The sequence below is a fragment of the Agelaius tricolor genome, unplaced genomic scaffold (assembly GCF_023055355.1).
Source record: "Agelaius tricolor isolate 1412-34295 unplaced genomic scaffold, bAgeTri1.0.p SCAF_18, whole genome shotgun sequence".
NCBI classification, from domain to species: Eukaryota; Metazoa; Chordata; class Aves; order Passeriformes; family Icteridae; genus Agelaius; species Agelaius tricolor.
The window spans coordinates 1,580,211-1,605,189 of record NW_027269278.1 but is presented as its reverse complement, the minus strand read 5'-3'; the positions used below and the strand labels follow the sequence as shown (position 1 = coordinate 1,605,189).

Sequence of the window (24,979 nt, the reverse complement as noted above, 5' to 3'; positions counted from 1 at the left end):
TTTCCTAGCTTTTGCAGACGCAGTTTTCCATTCTCCCTCTGGCTGGAAACATTCCCCAGGCTTCACTTTCGGAGCTGAAATCTGTGCTTGGCATTTGCAAGATGGTGATTTGCTTTTGTAAATGGAGCAAAGTCTTGGTTTTGAGTCATGACTCAGTGAAACAAATTTACTTTTATCGACTAAAACGATTCTAATAGCACCATTAAACCCGCTGGGACCGGGAAGAGCCCGAGTGACACGGCAGTGGGGTGGATCCAGAATCTTCCCTGGCCTGCCAAGGAGTGGGACGGGCTGGGATGAGGCTCGGGAGCGATGAGTGGATGGGTGTTTCAGGAGCATCCCCTCCCTCCCGCCGTGGTACCCGGGCGCCGCGGGGCACGGCCGGCAGCCGGGCGGGTGGGAGCGGAGGGAGGCTCCGCTCGGAGCAGCTCTGCCTGCCCGGGGACGGGAGGAGCTGCGAGCAGATGGCAGGGTTAAAATAGGACAGAGCTGCGCCGAGCTGCTGCTGCTGCAAGGGAAAGGAGTGAAATGCCTGTTCTCACACTTCACTTTGTGTCTCGGGAAGAGCTGCGGAGTGCCTGCGCTCCGCTGGCATTCCCAGCAGGAACGCGCCAGGCAAAGGCTTCCTCGGGTTTTTGATATTATTAGCACTTGTCTTAAAGAAAAATCAGCTCAAATGAGCAAGCAAACAAATAAAGCGAGTAACAATGGAAGGGCTCAGCCTCGGGCCCCCTTTAGCATCTCTCAGGATGATTAGTGGGATGTGTCACATCGGCACCGGAGAGCGGGAGCGTTCGGAGCGAGGCTCTTGTGCTGCTTTCAGGCAGCTTTTTGCAGTGTTTTCATCTCACCTAAGGCGTGTGAATAGGTTTTGTTGAAATATCCGAGTGACTTGGCGTGCCTGGAATGATGCCCAGAGTGATTCAGCATGCTCGGGGAGAATTTTGTGCAAAGCTGCCCCACTGCAGGGTCTGAGGGGCTCGTTGGGGGTCCTGCAGCAGCAGCAAAGGGCTGGGAAGGACCTTGGGTGTTCTGTCACCATCCTGGGCCACTTCAGATCTGGAGCCAGGAGGGTGGAGGCGTGCAGAGAACGGGAATGTGAGGAAGAGGAGGAGCAGGGAGGCAGGAGCCAGCACTCACACTCGCACCCTGAGGCGGCTGCCAACGCTCCTGGGAGCATTTCAGTCTCCCCGTCTATAAATCAGGGGGTGCTTTGAAGGCTCTGTGATGAACAACATGGGATGAGCTCGAGGCCGTGGTATTAATCCTACACTATTGTTCTTGTTTCTTGCTGTGTTGGGATTTTTTTAAAAAGAAATCAACACAATTTTTGAGGGCTCTGGCTAAAATGGCACAGAAATAAATGAGTTCTTCTCAGGCTTGGAGAGCATCTCCTCATTTTTATTAATGTAGCCTCTGATGAAACATAGCCCATCCCCCAGCACCGATCCCTGTCTGACCTGCAGTAAATACCAGGCTTTCAGGAATCCATGGGGAGTGTTTTGTAAGTGTGGCACATAGAGCCATAAGGCTGATTTACCCTCAGAAACAAAGCATCAGTTTGGGTGATTGAACACAGGGGGATTTCCTGGGATGCCTTTCTCCATGCACTCTGGAGCACTTGCCTGTACCTACCTAAAGAATCAGTCATTCACCACGCTGAGCTAGAAGAGAGCTCACGCTGCTCCTGTGACCACTGCAGGTGGGACATGAGTCACCTAGTCCAGCCCTTGTGTCACAGAGATGTGAGGAACCCTCAGAGTGGCCTGCACAACCCATCCTTCACCATCAGAACAGAGAAGTGAGGCTGACCTTGACGGTGCTGACATGGGGGATGGCAATCGTCCTGAAAATCCCCAAACCTTTGTATTTTATCATAAAATAGTCTGTGGGTTGTTGACTAAACCCAAAGAAGCTGAGCTGTCAGCTCAGGCTGTTGAGGCTGCACCCCCGCTTGCCCTGGTGTTTGTGGGAGCTCCAGGTGTAAATTCCCCCTGGAGCAGCCCAGTGAGGGTCAGTGACAGCGCTGGTGTCCTTGGAACCAGGGGCTCGTGCTGGCACTGAAATACAGCTCAGAGCTGGCAAAGCCAAGGGTCAGGAGAAAAGAAAGGCTCTGGGGGTGTTCTTGGAGGCCTCATTCCTGCTGGGGCAGTGAGATTCCTGCCTGGGCTCGCTTTGGGGCTGTGTGTGATCTCCTGTCTGTTTTTGTGGGACCATTTTTCCCTACAGCTATAAATAGAGCCAGTCAGTTTGTTGTTTGTGTGTGTTCAGCAGAACAATCTGGTGTGATTGGTTTTGTTCTGGCACCTGCGATTTTACTGCCAGAGTTGGTGTTCACTCTACTCTGCTCCCTAGAGAGGTGAGGAAGAGGAAGGGACTCAACTCAGTCCCCGTGTTCCCATTGCTTTCTCTGTGCTTTGGGCAACTCCTTGATTCTGCTGACTCACACAAGTGCCCCAGCTTCTGCATCCCACACCTGGAATGCTGGGTCCCAGCTGCAGAGGCTTTCTGCAGCCTACAAGGTGTCTTGCTGCAGCATATTTGTTATTCTGTATTTTTATTTAATTACTTTCTTTTACAGCTCTTTGTATAAATCTAATTATCCATCTGTTACGCTGCATTAGGGCATCACAGCTCCTCAGATTTTTTCCTGTTCTAAACATTTAACTTGCCCTGCCTGGGCTCAGGTGAGCTGGGTTTCCTCCCTGCAGAGCTCCCAGTCAGTCCAGGGCTTCCAGTGGCTCCTGACCACACCAAGCTCTGCACTTGCAGCTCAGCGTTGTGACTGCAAAGGGCCAGGAGCTTGCAGGAGGTAATTCCCACGTCCATGGTGTGGCTGGGAGCAGCATGTTCCCAGTTAAACCCGATGTCACTGTGCTCTCAGGGAGCCTGGGGCTCTCTAATGGGATGTTACAGCCCTCCTGCTTTCAGAGGGAATGCTGGAGGGCTCACAAGAAGCTCGCCCTCTCTCTTGCCTGGGACACAGATATGTGGTTGGAAGCCAAGCCAAGGTTCCCCCAGCTTTCCCCAGGTGCCTTCCATGCTGTTCCTGCATCTCTGGGATGATTCATGCTCCCAGCTTTGAGTATCACATGAGCCCATCAGAATCACAGAGCCACGTACTCAGCTCCAATTTCTTCTCTGCAGTTCTGTTCTCCTCTTAGCAACAAATACTCCATAACCTAATTGCTCATTAAAGGCTGTGCTGTGTCCCTGTAATCCAGGATGTCACAGGCAGCCGTGGTGCTCTCCCAGGGATGCCGCTGCTCCCCTGCCACGGCGGCGAGCGCCTGGCTTGGTAGAAAGTGAGAAGGCAGCATTGCATTGAAGTGGAGATTTTCATCTTCTTGGGGATTTTTTTTATATCTCTCCTATATTCTGGGCTTTTGAACATCTAACATCTCTTTCATGCTTCACATCTTTCATATGAAATTGTTGTATTGTGTTGCCTATTGAAACCTAGTTTTCCTTTTGTCAGGTTTTCCCCCCTCACCCCTGCTTTCTTCTCCACTGTATTTTGATCGGTGTAACGACTTAGGGCTCCATTTTTCTAGGTGGTTTTTAATCTCCTTAAGTCGTATCTCTGAAGGCCTTTGTCTGTGATAAACTCAGTTCTGAGCTGGTGCTTGGAGAAGAGGATTTTTAGGCCAGTTCTGCTGCATGAGGCCCTTGGGGGAGGCTTTGGGGGTGACTGTGCCTCATTCCTCCTCCTTCTCCCTCCAATAGTCACAGGCAGCCTTGGTGACATTGGGGTTGTTTTATTATTATCCTGTAGCTCATACTGTGCATGCAAATGTCCTTTTCCATAGCTTGGGACTGTGGAAAGCCTCAGTTAAATGTGTGTTCTGTAAGGGATTCACCTACCCTGGGCTTAAGTGTCATTTCCTGGCAGAGCCAGGGGGTCATTTTGGAGGGTGAGGAGGCTGCAGGGCTGTTGATATGGAGTTGTGCCAGTTATTCTCTCTTAGGAAGGAAGCTAGGAAGTTTGGAAGGAGATGTGGATACCTGGGAAGTCATGGAATCAGAGCCATCTGGCTCACTGCAGCTGCTCCATGGCCATTTCCCACAGGAATAGTTCATAGCCAGAGCTTGGAATGCAGAAGGAAGCCGTGTTCTCCTTATGTGTCGCTTCTCACTTGAACTGTTTGAATGCTTTTATTTTTTTTATTCTTAAACCTGCAGTCTGAAATCCAGTCATGCAAGTATTAACGAGCTGCTGATCACCCTGCCTCTCTTTTCTGCCCTTGTTCAGTCTCAGATTTACAGCTCTAGTTCGGGCTGGAATTACTGACACTGTAATGATCTGTTTTATCTCTCTATCTATTATTTGTCAAATAATTTTAACATGACTGTGCTTACAAGAGCTGTCAGAAACCCTCCAAACACTGAGAAGGATGAAGAAGTCATTGGCCTTTTCAAGTGTGACCCTGGTTGTGTTGCTTTGTTTCCAGGGCTCACGGAAATGACCTTTTCTATTGCCTGTCAAAGTGTGACCCAGGTGTGAGGGTTTGAGAGCCCCAGGAGCCAGACAAGGCACATTTCAGCCCTGTTGGTTTGCTCTTGTTTTCTCCATTAACAGATTTTGGACTGAAAACCAGGGAGGGGAAGGGAAAGAGGGGGAGGGCAAGGTAAGCAATGCTGCTGTGCTGCCTATTTCTGATCCTCAGGTTACAGCACAAGCTAAATAGACTACACTAAATTTTTTAGGCTGTTTCACAGACTTACAGACTTTGATCCCTGGCTTTGATTTCCCAGGTGGCACTGCAGAGGTTGGTTCTGAGCAGAGAAGAGACCCATTAAGCCCCTTCTAGCCCGGTGATTATCATGCCTTTGCACCAGCACTGGGGCTTTCATCAGAGCTCAGCTCTGCAGCCTCTGTGCCTGGGGAGATGCCAGGGCAGGAGGAGCATTGTGCCAGCCCAGGCAGGGGCAGCCCCTCCATCCCACTCCCTTCCACACCCCTGCTTGGTCCTTCCCCACCTGGTTTCAGCAGGATGCCCAGGAGAGGAGGTCACCCATTCTTTCCCAAGGTCTCATGCAGTTTCTGCAACAAGCAGGCCATGAAATAAATATTCTCTGTGTGTCCTTGTCAGAGCAGTAGAGATGAGGGCATTTGCCTGCCTGCCCTGCTCTGTGCCTCCAAGTCTCCAGGTCCCTCTGCACCACTTGGCTTGCTTTCTTTTTTTTTTTTTAATTTAAATCTAATTTTGCTGCCTTATTGTAAGTTCCCACCTAACTCCAGAGCTGCTGTCGCCTCAGGGCTGTGTTGCTGCTTTTCAGTCTTCCCACACCCGTGTGTGCAGTCTGCAAAAACTTTGAGAAGTCTCTCCTAAATTTGTGCTCTTGGGGTCGTCCTAGGAGGAGTGGAACAAGGGTGTCTCTTAGCAGAGAGTAATCTTGAAGAACCCCTTCGTCTGCAAAGTGGAAACTGCTTCCATGCCAGGAGTTGCCAGGGAAAATGCACAGAATGTGGGCAGCATGACTGGGAGGCACAAGGAGCTGAGATGTGCAGCAAGGGCCACATCTAGAGGGGATGTGCTGTGACCCCACAGCCAGGCTGGGCCCCCCAGGGCACACTGGGGCTGTTCAGCACACAGGGCTCTCTTCTGGGAAGCTGCATGGGGCTTGTGTTGAGTCCCTGCAGCCTGTAGCTGTTCCTCCCCCGGGATGGGGGCTGGTTAATCTCATCAGTACAGCACACCCAAACCTGTGCCATCACTGCAGCATTATGGGATGTCACCATAGGCTGGCCCAGCCCTGTCCCAGCCTCAGACTCCTGTTTCAGTGAATTTTGTTGCAGATGCCACCATCCTGTCTCCATTAACAGATTAGCACAGCTGAATTTCCCATGCGAGCTCTCCACAGTCTGTCTCATTGTGTTTATTTTGTTCAGGCTGCTTTTCCCTGGGCTTGACAGTGTAATTTGTACAGATCTCTGCTGAGTTTTCCAAACCTTCAAACAAGCTTTTTTGTTAGCTTGAAGCCAGGACCATTGATAGCAGCGACAGAGCAACAGGAGCATTGAGAAGCGAGCGGCACACCCACCAGCCAGGAAGGCTCCCTCACCTCCCGAGCTGCTCCTTGGCAAAAGCTCCATGGTTCAGAGATTTTAATTAGATCAAATCCTCCAGGTGACCAGCCAAGTATTAAAGGCATACCAATTTCTCAGTTGTGTCTCTTGCTGTAAGAGGTTTTATTATTTATTTTAGAGAGATGTGACAAAAGAGCTTGGATATCCCAAATGTGCCGTTCTCCTTGAATGGCACCAGGAGGTCTCCAGCCCAGGGGATTGTCCTTTCAGTGCACTTCTACTCAGCAAAGTGCCTTCCTGCAAGCTGCTTCTGCACTTGCTCTGGTCTCCATTGCCCAGAGGGACTTGCACATGAAATGGGATCAGGTTTTTGGACCACATGCTGTTAGGGCCATGGCTGTGGCTGCAGGTTTGGCTGGAGATGAATGAGAGCCCCAGCTGTTAGCTGGGCCTTGGGCTCAGGAGTGGCGTGGAGACAGGTGAAGTTTTAGGGCTTGTGCTGTTTGCCTCTGTTGACTCCCTAAATCAGTCCCCAGCCCATTCAGAGATGCCATCTTTGGCAATCCATTCAGAGATGGATCATTGCACAACATATTGGGGTGGAAAATTGCATCCTGGTTTTGCAGCAGAAGACTCTTCTGCACCTCCTGGCATGGGGAGGTTGGGGATGGGCTCCTCATGGTGGATGTGTGAGGTCCCACCTGACCCAGGCACTGCAGAAGCTGGTTTGCTTCCAGGGATGCTGCAGGGCTGGTACATGGGGGTCTGAGAATTGTGCTGCAAAAATCTCATTAGCAGGAGGATCCTGGAGCTCCTGGGTTTGTTCTTTCTCTCTCCTTCCCTGTCTGGGTAGGGTCACAGATGCCCCCACCTTGGCAGGGTGCCTGTGCCATGGCTGTGCCTGGATGTCTGCTGCAGCAAGCAGGTGAGGAAGGAGAAATCAAGGGTGGCTTTCAACAAATGCCCTTTTCCTGCCCTGAGGTGAGCCTGGTATTGCCAGCTGGGAAGTCCCACACCAGATTTGCTCTGAGCAATGGTTTTAACTCCAAGCTGCTCCTTGCCCAGCTCCATTTGTCTCTGGTTTTGTTTCTTTATGACCCTGCCTGCCTCTGTGTCTCTTATTTCCTGGAGGGGCTGGGCCGTGGCTGCTGCAGCAGCTCCCTGGGAGCAGTGGGTGCTGTAGCAGGGCCATGACCTCTGTCTGGCACGGTGCAATTGCTGCTGCAGAGCCCAGCAAAGGCTGGAGAGTGGAGCTGCTCCTGGAGTGGGAGAGCTCTGGGATCAGGGATCAGACAGCTGGCACACTGTGCCCTGACTGTGAAAGCCCTGCCAAGGAGGGAGCCTGCAGTGTCTGATGGCTCCACCACCTTCCAAGATGCATTGGAAGTGGGCTTGCAATGTGTCAGCGTGGATGGGAGGAATGGTCTGTCTGTGCGTCTGTGTGTCTGTCTGTCCCTGGGCAGCTGCTGACATCCTGACCTGAGGTTTCAGCCTGTCCTGGCAGGCAGGAGGGTGGATTTATCCACAGTAGTCCTTGGAGAGGAGCTCTTGCTGTGAGAGGTGTGTGGGTGATCAGCACGCTGGCAGCAAGCGAGGAGAGGGGGAAGCAGGAACTGGAATATGAAGGCTCTTCAGGAGCTCTTCAGGATTGGATGTCATGTGGAGCGAGAGGATTCATGGAACCAGGGAGCCACAGGGGAGGGCTCCTGGCCAGGGGAAGCCAGGTGGGATGGGGGGTATGGTGGGAAGGCCCAGGTGACCCAGTGTGCCCTCCCCACCCCTGCTGCCTTCATTTCAGGTGTGTTTGAGGTGGCTGCACAATTTGTACCTTCTCCATAACCATGAGCCAGCATTGGTGGGAGCTGGGGGATTTTGTTTTGGGATCAGCCTGGATTGACCCTTGTTCATGTCCACTGTGAGGTGGGAATATAATTAAATAGAACCATTGAAGTTGGAAAATCCCTCCCAGAGCATCGAGTCCAAACCCTGCCTGATCCCCACCTTGTCCCCAGCCCAAAGCACTCAGTGCCACCTCCAGCCCTTCCTTGGACACCTCCAGGGATGGGGACTCCAAACCCCCCTGGGCAGCCCCTCCCAATCCCTGAGCCCCCTTTCCATGGGGAAATTCCTCCTGGTGCCCACCCTGAGCCTGCCCTGGCCCAGCCTGAGGCCGTTCCCTCTGCTCCTGTCCCTGTTCCCTGGAGCACAGCCCGGCCCCCCCGGCTGTCCCCTCCTGGCAGGAGCTGGGCAGAGCCACAAGGGCCCCCTGAGCCTCCTTTGCTCCAGGCTGAGCCCCTGCCCAGCTCCCTCAGCCTCTCCTGGGGCTCCTGCCCCTTCCCAGCTCCGTTCCCTGCCCTGGACACGCTCCAGCCCCTCCAGGGCTCTCTGGCCATGAGGGCCCAGAACAGGACACAGCCCTCGAGGTGTGGCCTCAGCAGTGCCAGCACAGGGGACAATCACTGTCCTGGTCCTGCTGCCACCCCAATGCTGCGACAAGCCAGACCAGCGTGTCTCCCACCTTGCTGTGCCCCGCTCTGTTGGTGACCTGCCTTTTGCTTTCATCCCTGCAGCAACCCCAAAGTGCAGATTGAAGCCATCGAGGGGGGTGCCCTGCAGAAGCTCCTGGTTATCCTGGCCACAGAACAGCCCCTGGCTGTCAGGAAGAAGGTGAGGAGTGGGACTGCACCTCTGGGCAAAACTGGGATCGTGCTGAGCTCTGTGTAAACACCCTCAGGACATCAAGGACATCTGGACAGTGTGGGACCCCACTCTGTGTGGGCTTCACTCCCAGGGGTGCAGAAGGAGGGCCCTGGGTACCAAACCACCCCAGCAGCACTGGTGGAGCCTGCACTCCCCTGGTTCTGTGGGTGTCCCCCAGTGCCTGCAGTGGCACTCACAGTGGCTCTGCCAGCCTGTGGGGACAGCACAGTGCCACAGCTCCTGGGGGGCACTGGCGAGGGTCGTCACGGCAGCACAGCCATCACAGGCTGACAAACACAGGAGCTGACGTTTGAGGAGCTAATTGCTGCAGCCAGCCCTGTGTCCTACCTTTGGCAGAGACTTTGGAGCAAGGAGCAGCACCAAGAGCCCCAAGCCAAATGTGCAGTGCTGTCCATCGGGCTGGGGGCTTCCTCGCCCCCTCCCTCCCTCCCTGCTGTATTCCCTGGAGCATGAGATCCCATTACCCTCACTTTAGTGTGTGATGCCACCTCTGTAACACTACCTGGCTGCTTCCAAACCCCAGCCCTGTTTTCCACAGGGACTTCCTGCATGAGGGGTCCAGCAGGGTGGGGAGACCACTGGCTCTTCCATTCACCTGTAATCAGCTCCCTAAAATATGTTCCCCTTTAACTCTGGTAAGAGTTTTCCAGCAAATGAAAGGCACAGGAGAAAGCTGTGGAACCCTGTTGCATTTGGCCATGGATGTGAGGAGATCCCACGGGATGCTCCATGCTCAGAAACTCCTCCCAGGAGTGCCCGTGGCTCAACTCAGGGCTCCTTTTGGGGTGGGGAGGGATGGCTGGGCTGCAGGGGCTCTCACAGCTCTGCTGTGAACCAGAATAGTTCATTCCAGTGAACCTGAGTGCATCGTGCTGGCAGCCCCTGCAGAAATGAGAGGAGTGGGCCCAGTATTGTCCACGTTCACACACATCTCTACAAGACCCTCCAAGGGTTGAAATCCTCTTTTCCAGGAGGACAGAGGCTTTAATTCCCAGTTCCCGTGCTGTGTGCAGTGTCCTGTGTCTCCAGACTGGATCCCAAGGCCAGGCTGGTGGCCCAGCCCGTTCCTGCACAGGGCAGCAGCCCCGGGCTCCCGCTCCGATGGTTTTTCCGCCCCGGTGCTCGCAGCCCTGCTCGGCAGCGAGGCCAAAAGTGCATTCCTTCCCTCCGCCGTCCCCTGGCCTACGATTCAAAAGGGAGATAGCAGCATCTCAAATTCACCAGCAGCAACGCGGAAAATGGAAAATAGAAACAAACGGGAGCGGGGAAGACGCGGCTGTCAGCTCGGATCTGTCCGTGCGGAGCGGGCGCGGCCCGGCCCCGTGTGGGGAGCGGGGCAGGCCGCGGCGAGCAGCGCGTCCCCTGCCCCGGGCGGCGCGGCCGTCCCTGCGCTGGCAGAGCAGCCGGGGTGACAGCAGCGCTGGGCTGGCCCCTCACTGCCGCCTCGGCTCCGAGCCAAGCCCCTGCGGCACCGCGGGGTGCTGGGCTCTGGCTGGCGGCTGTGGGGCTGCACCCTGACACGGCCTGGGCCAGGGGACGTCGCGGCCTTGTCCTCTGACTGTGGGGTTGTAGGGACATCACCCCTGGCATCCAAATCACCTCGTAGGGATCAGGCTCTGCTGGGTGGTGCTGTACACTCCTCACCCCACTGTGGGGGTGAACATGGAGAAGGGGTTGGCCACAGGCGCCTCAGTGACAGCCCAGACTGGGGTTTGATGAAGTAGCCACGATTTGGCAGCCTCACAGTGCTGGGGAGGATTGGGATTGCAAACAGGACTGCTGGAGATGTCCCTCAGCAAGGAAGGTTGGGATGCATTTTCCTTGGAGCTCCGCACAGATGAGCTGGAGCGTGTTTCTGCTGTCCCCTTGGGGTGCCATCAAGAGGGGCCATGCCACATGGCGTGGCCATGGCCACCTTGCTGATTGCCCTCTCTTTCTCCACCAGGCTCTCTTTGCTTTGTCCTCTATGCTGAGGCACTTCCCCTATGCCCAGCAGCAGTTCCTCAAGCTGGGCGGCCTCCAGGTGCTCAGGAGCCTCTTCCGGCAGAAGGGGATGGAGCCCCTCCATGTCCGTGTGGTGACACTGCTCTATGACCTCATAATGGAGAAGGTGAGACCTGGGGTGGCACTGGCCAGGCACTCCTCACCTTGGTCCCCAAACCCAGCCAGGCCTGAAAATCCTCATGGGACAAGGATGAGGAGGAGCCAGCCCAGCATCAGTGGGGATGAGTCCCCTTCAGCCCCTTGGCCAACACCACACCAGTGCCTGGGGAAACCTAGAGGAGCTGAAACCTTTGTTTGCCTTCAAGTCACTGCCACCATTTCCTCCTGAGGGTGTTTAAACAGCAGGACACAGAGGACACAAGTAGGGAATGCTGGCCCTGGGCTGTGGTGTCCAGCCAAGGCCAGGGGACAGGCCAGCTCTGCTGTGTCCCTGCCTGCCAGAGAGCCCTTTGCCGGCTGCACGTGCCTCCCTGGAGCCCAGCCTGCCACATTCCGTGTTTTATTTTCAAATACCCTGGATTACTGCTGTAAGTGTCAGTTTAAAGCCTGTCTTTCCTTGCCATGGCTTGTTGTTCAGTCTGTGTGTTTCCCTGACTCCAGAGAATGAGAATTAAATCCACTCTGGCTCGGTTTATGGCCAATTTGCCCTGCGGATTATGGCTGCTCTAATACCTGGGTTGCAGGCACGGCAGAGCAGCACCTCTCTGTTAAATCAGTTATTTTCCAGGAGACTTTGTAAAGGTGCAAATTATTTTAGCAGGTCTGAAATCTTATCAGGTGCTGACTCTAACATGATCCTGTCAGCTCCATGGGAAAGGAGCAGACAAGGGCATTTTGACTCAAACCATTCCCATTTGATCCTGCTGCCCATTTCCCAGCTCTCCCCTCCAGCAGCCCCATCTGTTCCTACCTCCGTGGGTCTGGGGCAAGCACAGCCTGGCAGATTCTCGGGTTTATGTTAAAACAACGATTTTTAGCTGCTCTTTGGATTGGGAATGCTGTACCCTGGTTGCTGGGGGGCTGCTCCAAGCTGGGGTGGCAGGTTTGGGTTGGGCTGGGTGACTGTCAGATGGATTGGTTTGGAATCGTAAAGCACCCTGGCAGCTCTCAGTGCAAAACAGGAGTCACTGAGGCTCTGAATGCCTCCTCCTGCCACATTCCTTCCTTTTCACCCCAAATCCTGCCTGCACTTCAGCAGGCAGCTCTCAAGAGGACCAGGAGAGGGGAGGTCTTGGTGTTGTCCTTCCAAGTCCCTGTCTGGAAATTGCATGCTATCAACAGGCTCTCCACCAAAGGGCTCACAGGGTGGTGTGGGGGAGTTTCCCCTCCTCCCCCTGGCCCCCTTGGCCTCCTGGGCTGGTGTCTCTTGCTGTAAGGGATCTAGCCCCCTGCAGAATTTCAGTACTGGAGTTTTCTGGACCAGGCTGGCAGGGGTAGGTCTGGCTGTGGCTGGAGGAGACTGAGATCCCATCTCTGGAAGGAGCAGCATGGAGCCAAGTGATGATGTTCATTAGGTGCTCCAGGCACCTGTCAGCAGGAAAAAGCACCAGACCAAAGACTTTTCAAGTCTTGCTGAGCTTCCTGCCCCTGAGTCCCCTCCCAGGCTGTGTGACACAGAAACCCCCAGTCCCTGGGAGTTTTCCAGGATGGAAAAACAGCCCCTGTGGCCAGGGAGCCAGGACACAACCTCGGTCTGGTCTTCTGTGGCAAGTCCCCATCCACAGCAGGTGGTACAGGACATGCATCCTCCTCTACTGTGTCACCTCCTGGGAGCAGTTCCTCTCTGACAGGGACATTAATCTGTGTTCCACCACTTCCCACAGATGCTGCTTGAGGACTCCCAGCACGGAGAGCAGATGGAGGAGAAAATCCAGCAGTACCAGCAGGTCAGGCTGGTGCCGGCGGTGGTGGAGCAGGGCTGGTGTGCCCTGGTGCCCAATCTGCTGGCCATGCCCGAGCACGACACCCGTGAGAAGGTCCTCAAGCTGGTGGGGGTCCTGGTGGCCTTCTGCAGGGAGCACTACCGGGGGGACCCTGCCCTGGGCACCACCCTCAGCCTCCTGCGCAGCGAGTACGAGGAGCTGGCGGCCGAGGAGCAGAGGGAAGGGGACAAGGATGGCTACTTCAGGGAGCTCCTGGGCTCTATTAACACCATCATCCAGGAACTGAGGTGAAACTGGGGGTTCTGTCCAATTCCAGGGAATTCAGGGTGACAGCAAGTTTGGATGGCCACACTTTTCATTGCAGGTGCACTTTGGAATAAACTGCTGGACTAAATGAGATCCCACACTGTGTGCCAACAACTTTGTTATTAAAATACATTGGGGTGTGGGGAATGTCTTGTTTTCATGGCATACGCTGGAAGAATGGAGGTGCATGGTGGAGGGAACAAGCTGGGGGCTCAGCTGAGGAATTTGGGATTTGCAGAAAGGGAACAAGCGTTGTTCCCATGGGGGCCATGCTTGTGTCACTCCCAGGAGGGGATGTTTGAATCCCTGCACTTCCTCCAGGCCTGGCAGAGCCCAGCTGGTTCCTTCCATTCCCCAGCTCTTGCAGGGCTCTGCCACCACCAGGGATGGGCACAAATGCCACCAGACCCATTCCCACCTGTGACCCTGGAACCACCAGGCTTTGTGCTCAAATATTTGAGGCTCCCTTGTACAGTGTGTCACTTGTCACTGTTAAGTAGCAGGGCTAATTATAACTAATTTTTGATCTTTCTCTTTTTGGGGTTTCAGGCTGTTTTGCTGGCATTAATTTTTTTTCCCTATTTTTATCTGAAATGCATTTCCCAGCCAGCCTTGCCAAGGCTTTGCTTTGTAGGTTTAAAAAAAAAAAAAATCTGATGGTAACAGCCAGGACAACCATGGGAAGGGGCTTTTCTGCTGGAAACCCAAGCCTCTGGAGTGATGCCAGGTGAATCAGGGATCCAGCAGAACTGGAGGGGATCAGCACAGGGATTTCTCAGCCCCTGCCTAGCTTTGTCACTGTGTCAGAGCTGGATTTAAGGTGGGGACTGTCTAACACCTCCTTAGGGAATGAGTCAGGGAGAAAACCACCAGCAGCCCTCCCTGTCCAACCCCAAAGCCAAAACCCCACTCGCTCTTCCTTAAAGTCTTAAACCTGTCAAGTTTTTGAGCAGGGGCTCACTGGGGATGCCTGTGCTGGCCCTGGGGATGGAAAGGTGCCCACGGGCCTCCAGGGCAGCTCAGGAGGGAGCAGGTGGTGGCTCCTGGTCAGTGCCACTCGCTGCCAGCCCTGGGATGACCCCTGTGGCCTGGGATGGCAGCAGGAAGGTCCTGGTGACCCCCTCGGGCTGTTTCCCGCACACCGGCAGAGTGACACAGACAAGGACATGGAACACTCAAAGGAGGCCAAAATATGATAACAAATAACAATTTCCTGGCAGTGCTGCTCCTGAGGCACTGGGCCCTGGCAGGGCACTCTTGGGGCAGAGGCTGTGTGAGGTCTTGGGCAGTGCTGACGTCAGGGACCCCACACCCTGTGTACCCCTGCCCAAAGGGCTCTGGGCTCTCCAGGGGGTCAGGATCCCAAAGAGGGGTGGCCAGAGGGAACCCCTGGGTTGTAGCCACCCCCTCTCTGCAGCTCCTGCAGGTCTCAGGGTCCAGTCCAAGCAGTGGGACTGCAGCTGGGTGGTGGCCTGGGGAGGTGGTGACAGCCATGGATCCTTGGGGGTCACCAAGAGCTCCGCCATGAGCAGCCATGGCCAAGGCTCAGCCTTGGGGGCTGCAGCCCATTCCTCTGTGTGCGTGGCCATGTATCCCCAGAGGGTCACAGAGAAGTGCAGGCGAGCCCTGGGCTGCTTTCCTGGCCGTAAATGCCAGCACAGGCCGGTGTCCCCACTAATGACAGCTTTGTGCCCCAAATGGCGCTGCTGGTCCACAGCCCAGGGTAATGACACGGCTGCTGCAGCTGCCTGGTCCTCCCCCGGCAGGGCCAGGGCTGAGCCAGTCCTGCCCCAGCCCCTGTGCAGAGCCAGCCCCGCTGTGCTGGGAATCCCCCAAATTCCTGCAGGCACGGAGCAAGGCAGGGCTGGAGCGGCCCCAGGGGTGGGGGAGCCTGGAGCAGATGGAAACCTTGCATAGGGCTCACTGGACCCCCTCCCAGTGCAGGTCCGGGATGAGCACTTCTGTACTTAATTCTGGAGCTAACAGGGCCCCCCCATTGCTCCAGCTTCAAGAGGGCATCAAGCGTTAAGCGCTGCAGTCACACAAGTGGCCAGGCCAGGACCAGCTCCCACTCCTTCCCCCTGCACCCACTGGAGCATCAGGAGGGCTGTGCTGGCCCAGCCTGAGCTCTCGGAACCCTGGCACCCTTTAGGCAGGGAGTGGCTCAGAGCAGAGCCCACGGGCTGTGTCTCCCTGGGACACTCCCCAGCCCTCACCATCCGCAGCACAGGCGGGGCCTGAGCCCTCAGCACTGGAGCAGCTGATGTGCCTTAATGGATTTTTCCTTTTCTCACCCCTTTGTTGGGGTTTTGAATGCACTCGTCCCTCCTCACCCTCTCTGCTCTCTCCTCAATTTTGTGTTTGAGGTTTGGCTGCCGTGGTTTGGACCCAGCACCCGTTTAAGCAAACGCAACTCGGGGTGCCCCGCTCCCCTCTCCGGTCCCGCTCCTGACACATCCCAAAGGCGCTGGGAGCAGGCAGAGCTCGGAGTGGGAAAGGCGCTCATTAACGGCCATTAAATCGTGGCACGGAAACTTCACACACAATTAAAGCGGCATAAATTCAACGTGGCTCCATTCACCGCGGAATTGAATTAAGAGCACTTGAAATCTGGAATAAGACGTATCTCCTGAGGATTTAATGTGGTTTCACTAATACACTTTAGAAGATAATGTGGGTTCATCTTCCTGAGATCCCTGCACTGCCAGGTCTGCCGGGCTCTGGCACGGACCCAGCAAAGCTGCTGCCCCATTGCGCTGCAAAAAAAGCCCAAACCAAAACATCTTCAAATCACTGCAAAAACCCCCCAAAACCCCTCTAGCAAGTACTCCGGCGTGTTCCAGGCGGTGCCTGGGGAGCAGCCATGGGAAGCTGGCGGGTAGGGAAATCCCACAGCCCTTCCCTGCCCAAAGCCACGGCGTGTCCTCCCATCTCCACGGAGGGCAGGGAATTGGGAAGGTGGGGTTTGGTTCCTCGCTCACCGCCGGGGGGAAGCGGCGGGAGCACCCCCGGAGCTCTCCCCGCCCGTTCGCTCCCTCCCGAGCCGAGCATCGTCCTCCGGCAGCGAGAGCGACAGCACGAGCCCTTCCCCAGCGCTTAATTACATGGAGCAGTAATTACTGTAATTCTCTCCAATTGGCTCCCTAATAAAGTCACAGCTTCGCTGGCGGCTGGACCCCCTCGCCGAGCCGCGGCTCCAGCGCCGCTTTCACACGCAGGGCTGGAATTCCCTGACACGGGATCGGCGATTTTGGGTTTTGAACTCCTGAACCACCTGGGTCTGGGGCTGATGCCGAACAACCCGGAGGGGCCGGAGGCACCGGGACCGGGGCTGGAGTCGCTCCGGGATGAGGAACTGCCCTGCCCTGCCCCGGCTCGGGGTTCTTCTGCCCCGCTCCGGCCCCAGGATCCGCCGCTCCCCCGCCCCGGTGTCACCACCACGTCCCCAGCTAAACTGGGAAACTGGGATTTCATGACACAAAATCCCCCCTCTTCTAAGGGGACAGGCATTTTCTCCCCTCCAGCCGCTACTGCTGCACTTCTGAACGGAGCGATTAAGTGTTACACCGATAATGATTCACCTCGATGCCCTTCTCTGCTCCAAACCCAAACGCAATTCCCAGAGGAGCAATTCTTGGGTGCAAAGGAAATGTGAGCTGAGGTTTTTCGGCCTCCTGTCCCCATGGCGTTCCTGCTGCTCCTGCACCCCCTGGGGCTGTAGCTCTCACCAGGGGAACCACTTTTAATTTCTTGATACTCAGTGTTTGTAGCATAAATTAAACGAAGATGTATTTAAAAGATAAATAAGTGTAAACTTGTCTGTACATCTTAATAAGGGTTATTTTTTAAAGCACGTTAATAGATTGTACTGGTGGGAGGCATTGGATGTACTCCCTAAACAGCTCAGGGAATGTCACCTTTAAGACAATACCAGGAAAAAAAAAAAACCTATATTGTATAAATTCAGTTAATAATTATCTCTAAAAGAAGACCTATAGCCTGTTAACCCCCGAATGGCAGTGGAGCACAGCTCCCTCTCCAAGCCTGTTTATTTGTTAAGGGTGTATGAAAATATCCTATCATTCCACTGTTTAATAGCTGTACTCAAGAGGCTAAAATGCTTGAAAACATAATACATTTGGCAAAAATATCTCAAAAACTATTTAGCTTAATTATGATCAGCATTACAGTAACATGACAGCAATAACCTTAATACAGTAAATTATGAGCTGATTGAGATAAATAAAATTATAACATTTCAGTGCCAAGGTTCAGCTCTAAAATGGAGCTGCATTTTAGACATTGACTCCAGCCCAGGCTTTTCCAGCTCCACAGGAACAGGCACCGCGGTGCTGCCCCGTGCAGGCACCGCTTCCCTGCACTCGACTCGACTGGGACGTGTGAAACACGCTGAAATTCATAAAATTTAAATAAGACAGTGAAATTATACCTTGTAGCTATAGTTATCACAAATAATGTACAGTCTAAATTGCAGCCTGAGCAAACACGATTTCCTGGGTGCCTCTGGAAGCCCAAGGCGGGATGCAGAGCAATTATGAGGAATGAGCACAAAGCTGATTTGCATCTGAATGGCGAGGGGGGGGGCGATGGGCGGGCTGGGCCCAGCTCCATTCACAGCACCACAATGCACCAGCTGGGAAAAGCAACTTTATTAGTGTCCCGCAGCAAAATACATTAGTAATTTGTAACCAGGCATTACAATTCCCGTCCGTGTCACGGGAGCGATCGGCCGCCCACGCCGGGGGGAGGTTTCCGCAGGGATCGGCCCCGGGGGCTCCCCCGGCTCCGGAGGGAGCGGTGCCAGGAGCACAAGGGAACCCCAGAGGGTTCCGGGGCAGCCCAGGAAAAGCAGCATCACGGCCCCAGGGCACCACCGAGCCCAGCTCCAAACACGATCCCCAGCAAAGCCCGGCCCAGGCACGGGTGTAGCGTTTTTCCAGCTGTTTTCCAGTTGTGTTCACACAGCCAGTGGCTGTTGCAATTTCAAACTCCTCTGATCTTGCTCCCTCTCCACCCCCACAGCAGAGATACACTATCACATACAATACTTTCATTAATTTTTTTTTGAGTAAAAAATCTATTTTTTTTCTCTTGATCACCATGATAAACTGAGTCTCTGAGTATCATGATCCACTATTAGTGTTAACCGTTAGTGTTACTGTAAAATCCTCTTTGGTTATAGAATATTTCATTTAAAGCAAGATTATAAAAAACAGTTTCCAGCTAGAAATCCACCCCTGTAATCTAAAAGCCATCTAAATTACCACACTTCTGCAGGCTGAAGATATACTGATAGGACTTAGAAATTTAAGTATCTCCCCAGGTAATCTAAACAAAGTTATCAAAATTATATTAAGTAAATACATTTGGAGGAATAGTAAATTTTTGACAAATCCTTAGGGTATTAAAAGTAGAGTTCTGGAAGTAGCAGTAGTGGGCTAGAGAAAAACACCCCGAGCCAGAGCTCTCCTCTAGATACTCTCCATGGCCTTGAACTCGCTGAGGGCCTGCACAGGGTTCACGTGCTTCTTCTGTGATGCCCTCTTGATTTTCGTCTGGGTCTCGTCCTGTTTCTCCCTCTTGACCAGGGGTTTCTTCTCTGGAGCCTTCATCTTCCAGGAGACGGCCGGGAGGTTGAGGGAGGCCATGCCCTGGGACTTCTGGTACTTGGTGGACGCCACGTAGGAGGCCTTGACCGTCTGCACCACGGCGTTCATCAGGTTCTTGGCTGCCTGGATCAGGGACATGGCACTGTCCACCTGCCAAGGGACACAGAGTTAGCCACCATGGAACCCCCAAACACAGCCTTCCACTGAGAGCACCACAGGCCTGGGGGTAAAACCACTTGAAAACTGATTTATATTTTTCCTTTGAAACCTGAGGCTCCCAGTTTGAGGCAGGATTTTTTGGATGCTCAGTGGTTACAAAGCTGACTTGTGCCACCAGCACAAAAGGAGGGTTTGCCCCCCTGTATGCATTTTCCACATCAATGGCAATTGGAAACATTTGTATTCTGCCCTTTGCTTTTGTGACTGAGATTTAACAGTTGCTTATTCTCTAATGAGATTAATAAAGCTGTAGTAATATCTTAATCACCGATAATAAATATTTTAATTGCACTAGAATACTAAATTGTATTGGGAAGGAAGGAACACAACTGCATCACCAGCCAGGCCTGGAGCCCTTTCCCAGCTGGCTCCTGATTTACAAGAGCATCAAAACAAGGAAAAACATGAATTTGTCAAAGCTGTAGGGCACAGCAGGGACAAAGAGCTGAGACCAGGGCTGGGTGGAAGAGAGAGGGGAGGAGCACTGTAGTGACCTCAGCTGAGACCCCCTTCTCCAGGGGCCAGTGTCCTGGTCTGGGTAGGATCCCCAGCTTGTCAAGGCCAAATGGGCTGGGACAGGGGTTTGATCTGGGGCAGGGTTTGGTTCTGGTGGCTTTTCTGGGGCACTGACCCTTCCCTTCTATTCCACTGTGCCCCAATTGCTACCATGGCACCTCAGATCCTCTGGCAAAGCCCCTGTGCTCTGCCCTCTTCCTCATGAGCCTGGAAACCACTGTGCTGGAGTGTTTCCAGGAATCCTCACAGCAGCAGGAATCATTAAAGGCCAGGAGAGCAGGGAGGTGCTTTTCTGAATGACCAGTCAGACTGTGCAGGTGCCAGCTCTGCCCTCCTGGGCCCTGATCTGCTCTCACAGCACCCGGGTGCAGGGGCAGGGCATTAACACTGGACAGAACCTTCCTTTCAGAGTGATGATGCCTCTGGACTGGCTGAGGTCTTCATCTGATTATCCCATGGAGCTCAACACTGCTGCTGGCAGCCCTCAGCCCCAGTGGACAGGCTCAAGGAGAAGGGATAAAACCAGGAGATCAGACTACAGCTGCCAGGCTGTTCTACCACTGATTTATGGCAGAGGGGATGTAAATCCTGGAGGCACTGAGTAACTGCAGGGAAGCCCTGGAGTACGTATTGCTGCACAGTAACACATCTCCTGCTTTGACAGCACCACGCCTTCAGCCTCCCAGCTCCCAGGACATGAACAGCAGCACATCCCACCACAGCCCCTGGAGCTGCTCTGGGGGCTGGAAAGGCAGCAGGGGGGGCAGCACAGCCCCATCACTCACCCCCAGATGGACTCAGCTCGGGCAGGGATATCTATTGCTGACTGCTCCTGCTGCTGCTGCCCCAAAGCTCTCCTTCCACAGCTCTCCCTGGTTGTGGGGGGGGAATCTGTGCTACTAAGTTTAAGCAATTGAGATATCAAACAGGGTTTCACTGGAAAATATCAGGGCAGAGGATGCCCAGGGAAGCTGTGGCTGCCTCTGGATCCCTGCCAGTGTCCAAGGCCAGGCTGGATGGGGCTTGGAGCAGCCTGGGACAGTGGGAGGTGTCCCTGCTATGGCAGGGGGTGGCACTGGATGAGTTTTAAGGTCCCTTCCAACCCAAACTGTTCCATGATTCTGTGGTATCAAAATGGCAGAATGTGGGAAGTTTCTCCATTTGCTGATCAGGGAGCAATTCTGGACTACCCAAGGGCCAATTCTGTCCCTTCTTCCAACTTCCTTCCTCAGTCCTGACATGGCTGGGCAAAAGCACCAGAAGTGACCAAACATGCCTGTGCAGGGCAAGGCAGAGTATGCCAGAAGAAATTAAGGATTTAGCTCCACTTCCCTCCCGCCAAATATCTGCCATACAGAATCCTCTTAGGAGGCAGCATTTCATGAACTACAGTGAAAAAAATTATTTGCAAAGTAATGGCTGGAATAAGAAAGCAAGCTGGCCTGGGGCAGCTTCCAGCTGTCAGAAACCAGAGCAGCCACTAAAAATCCCTGCACTCTTCAGGGCACAGCCATCCTGAAATATTAACATCTCTGGAGCATTGCAGGACCCCAGCATGTTCCAAGGCTGTGCAGAGACGTGGGGCAGGTTTGACTGTGCTGATAAAGTGATTTAACCTCACTAAGAGTGAAAAGCAGTCTGGAAAACAGATCACACAAAGGTGAAGTGAATCTGTGTACAAACACTTCTGAATAAGGAAATGTGAAGCCTGCATTTTCACAGCAAGCGTTCCTCCCCAGAACAGCGAGGCAGCAACACAAACTCTGCATCCATTAGAACTCAGAATGCTCCAGCATCTCCAGTCTCTGTTCCGTGGGGTTGAACACAAAAGCTCACAAGGAATAACCTGTGGGAGCAAAGCTGCCTGAGGCAGCGTGTGCCATACGTACCCCGGAGACGACGAGCTCCCCGCCCAGGTTCTGCACCTCGGCCTTCACCTTGCTGCAGATGTTGAGCTGGTGGCAGTAGAGCGCGATGCGCTGCAGGTAGGCCAGCAGGTCCTGCTTGCACGCCGAGTCTGGGCACTGTGGGTGACACAGGCACAGCTGGGCAGGAGCCAGACACACTCCAGGCACCTCCCCTGGAGCAGGGGATGGGCTGGGACAGCGCTGCCCTCCCTCCCTGCTGAGCCTGGGCTTTGAGACAGCTGAGCAGCGAGACAGGTACCTAAACCCAGGAGCCATGAGCAGGGGCAGCACTGCACAGGCTCCTTCCACTGCCCTTCAGCAGCCCTCCCAGGGAGGAGGAAGAGGAGGAACAGAAGGAAGAGGAAGAGAAGGAGGACTATTTACCCTCCCCAGAGCAGGTCTGTCAGCTGTAAAAGGTCCTTCCTGTACTGCACAGGACACAGCAGCAATGGTCTGACACCCAAGATTTGAAGCTGCAACTAGCAGGTGTTACCAATTCCTCCCTCAATCCTTAATCTTAAGTATTTCAAGCTTGAAAATGATAAACCCAACAGTGACTCAATTACATGCAGCAAACAGAGATTTTCTTGACTTCTGCTCCCATCTTGTAGCAGTGGGGAAAGCAGGTTCCTCACCAGGCACAAAATGACATTTTTAAGGTGCTTGCTGCAGCACTCATCCGTAAGAGAAATGTAACTTTTTCAGCTTTGCACAAAAGGCTCTGCAGGAGTCCTCTGTGCAGTTTGGGAAGGTGGCATTTTCTGGGACAGAACTGAAGAATGAGCCACAGATGAGCCAGGCTCAGGCTGGATTTCCAGACCAGAGGGGAGCCCAGCTGAGGAGCAGCCATGGTCCAGAGCAGGCTCTGTAGGACATAAATGCTGTGGGAAGGGTTCTGCTGCTCTCAGCAGCCCTGCAGCCCCTTTAGCAGCAGCAGCAGTGGGGTCCCAGCAGCAGGTCCCCCATGGGCCACCTCAGCCCCAGGGGCAGCCCACATGCTCAAACACACACACACACACACACACACACACACAGCACCTACAGCTTCACTTACATCACACTGGGTCACACCCCATGTTGCTTAAGCCCTGCTCTGAACCCCAGAGAAGCAGCACTTGTACCCCACAGACAGCTCCTGTTCCATGGAAATGGCCCCTCATCATCTCCCCACCCAGCATCCCCAGGCCTCCTGGACAAAACCATCAGACTCCCACTGATCCTTATCTCCTGCTCTAAGGCAGGCTGCACTGTGCCCAGCACTGTTTCAGCTGGAGCAGTGGAATTCACCCGCCATTATCCAGGGACAGGACTACACCCTGCAGGGATCTCCAGCCTCTGGACAGCTGCACCCCATCCAGAGTGATTGAAGAGCTCTTTTTCACACACCCCTGTTCACAGCAAAATCCCATTTCACCTAAGACCCTGATCCTGTGCAATGGACCATCTGATGAAGATTCATAATGGACATGGCATGACTGAAAGATTAAATCTTCAATGTGGCACCACTTCCATTACTTAATGCCTCACTCCAGCTGAGGGTTGTTGCATTGGCCATGCAGCCTCTCCTCCCCTTGAGGGTAAGGTAAAAATCCTCTCCTGGCTGTGAGCAGCAGGCTCTGAGCCCTGATTCTCCCTGCAGACCTTCTCTCCTTAGCTGTGAGATGGAAGCAGAAGCTCTTTTCTTTGTATAAAAGAGGAGCAGATCGTGGTGCACACACAGGGATATGCAAACATGGTCCCACTCACATGGAGGAGCATTTCCTTCCCAACAGCACTCAATCTGCCAGAACAGGCATTTCCCTCTGCAGTGAAGGTGAGTGCAGCTAACACATATATTTGTTTTTTTCTGGGGCCAGAACAAGTGGCTTTTGTAAGGCAAAGTGGTCTCTGTGCTGAGCAGAGGTGACTCAGGTGCTGCAGTGATGGGCCCACAGAGCTCACACACACACACAGGGACACTGCGCTGGGAGATCTGCATGGCTTTATGGGCATCTGACCCCACCAACAGACATAAAACCACCTTCTTAGTCCCAAGGAAAATGATGAACACCCAAAGTAATTGCAACTCTCAATGTGGGCATGCAGCTTCCATCAGTGCAGTGAAGCCCTGCCTAACGAAGCAGCAAAGCTTGCAGGTTAATTTTTTAAGCTAATCAATATTAGTCAGCAGTACAAGATGTTTAAGAGCAAGTCCACAAATAGCCCTGGCCAAAGAGCTAATGAAAAGCCCAAATTACCATTTTGGAAACTGCTCTCCATCTCCCAAAGAGCTCATCTAACACAGCAAGTGAGCAGCACAGCAGTGCAGGGGCTCAAGGGCTGACAAATACCCAGTGCAGCACATCAGGGGATGGCTCAACAATTCCAGCTCCTCTGTGGGGCTGTGAAACCCTTCAAGGAAAGACTCTCAAGGCAGGAGGCTGCTGCACGTTCACCAACAGCTGAGGAAGGCAGCAAAACCTTCGTGGAATAGGAATCATCACTGGGCTGTGTACATCAATCCAGTGTGAGATGGAAACCCAGATCCTCTCCTGTGTGTGCTATTTCTGCAGGCAGGATCGAGGACTCAGCTCAAAGACAGATGAGGTTTAAATGGAGATGTAACACGAGATAAAAAAGAGCATCAACAAAAGGCACTGCGGGTGCCTGCAGGAGCCCTGTCCTTTCCTAGGCAGAAGCACTCGGATAAAAATCAAAAAACCCAAAAGGCAACAATTTGAACACTGATCAAGAATGATGACATTACTGGACTAACCCACAGCCACAACCCCCATCTGCAGAGATGGATGGGTTCTCACAGACACAGCACAGCCTAGCAGGTAGTGCAGTGCAGATGGAAATGAATGTGTTGGGGGACACCCCACCTTCCCAAAGCCCCCAAACTGAGCTGCTGCCACAGACTCAGGGAAGGTTACTGGCAAAAGCTAAGCTGGCTGCTCCAGGTCAAATCCAGGCTCCATCCTAGACACAGCAAACACCCCCCTGCCCCACTTTCAGTTCCTGCTGCCCCAGCTGAGCCTGCAGAGAAGCAGAATCACCCTTTCCTCTGTTTTTGCAGAGAAAAGGGGCAGGGGAAGACAGCAGAGCCCTGGTGGTGTGTGCTCATGGACACAGACCATCCCCAGTGGCTGCAGGGGAGAGCCAGCAACCCCAGAGCTTCTTCCTCCCACTGCCTCTCCCTTTGGGAATGGGCCCTGCTGCACCAGGAATCCCCAAAAAATGCCCCTCAGGGGCAGGTGCCCGCTGGGCCCAGCAGGAGCTGCCAGCAGCTGTTTTGGGGAGGCAGCTCCCTGGGTGGATGGGCACTGACCACCTGTGCCAGCAGCTGCCACCAGCCTGTGCCCAGGGTCCCCACCCCAGCCCCCCCAGCAGGGACCAATCTCCCCAGCACGAGGCTGCTGGAGCCTTTTACTGGGAAGTGGGGCAACCCTACCCTGACCCCCAGCTGCTTCTCACAGGGTGATCAGAACTGATGTAACCTCAGCCTCCCACTGCCACGGAAGGAAAAAAACCCAGAAAGTTCCTTTAGCTTTGTAGGTGTTCTGACATTGAAAAAATAAATAATAGAGAGAACCCTTGCTGCAAATCATTGTCATCTGTGTTGTGCTCATAACTGCTTCGTATTCCCCTGCTCCCAGCAAGCAGCAGCTGCTTGGAGTGAGGGATGGAAACCTCAGGGAGAACCTAATGAGTTCAGCTGATGGCAGAACTCATCCCAACAGACAGGGAATTCTTGGGACAGCAGCTCTTGGAGCTCAGAGG

General features: G+C 53.8%; 2 protein-coding genes across 4 annotated transcripts in view; one reads left to right on the top strand and one right to left on the bottom strand.

Annotated features, from left to right (window-relative positions):
* The window catches only part of SIL1 (SIL1 nucleotide exchange factor), a 231,545-nt gene extending 218,507 nt beyond the window's left edge, over positions 1-13,038 (top strand). For both annotated transcript variants that reach the window (XM_071442991.1, XM_071442993.1), the window contains exons 8-10: positions 8,602-8,698; positions 10,698-10,862; positions 12,580-13,038. In XM_071442991.1, the coding sequence (XP_071299092.1) occupies positions 8,602-8,698; positions 10,698-10,862; positions 12,580-12,930 (613 nt within the window). In that variant the 3' untranslated portion in view covers positions 12,931-13,038. The remainder of the gene's footprint in view (positions 1-8,601; positions 8,699-10,697; positions 10,863-12,579) is intronic.
* Positions 13,039-17,595: 4,557 nt separating this feature from the next.
* Positions 17,596-24,979, bottom strand: part of CTNNA1 (catenin alpha 1) — a 117,766-nt gene continuing 110,382 nt past the window's right edge. For both annotated transcript variants that reach the window (XM_071442986.1, XM_071442987.1), the window contains 2 exons: positions 21,200-21,334; positions 17,596-18,725 (listed from right to left, as the gene is read on the bottom strand). In XM_071442986.1, the coding sequence (XP_071299087.1) occupies positions 18,438-18,725; positions 21,200-21,334 (423 nt within the window). In that variant the 3' untranslated portion in view covers positions 17,596-18,437. The remainder of the gene's footprint in view (positions 18,726-21,199; positions 21,335-24,979) is intronic.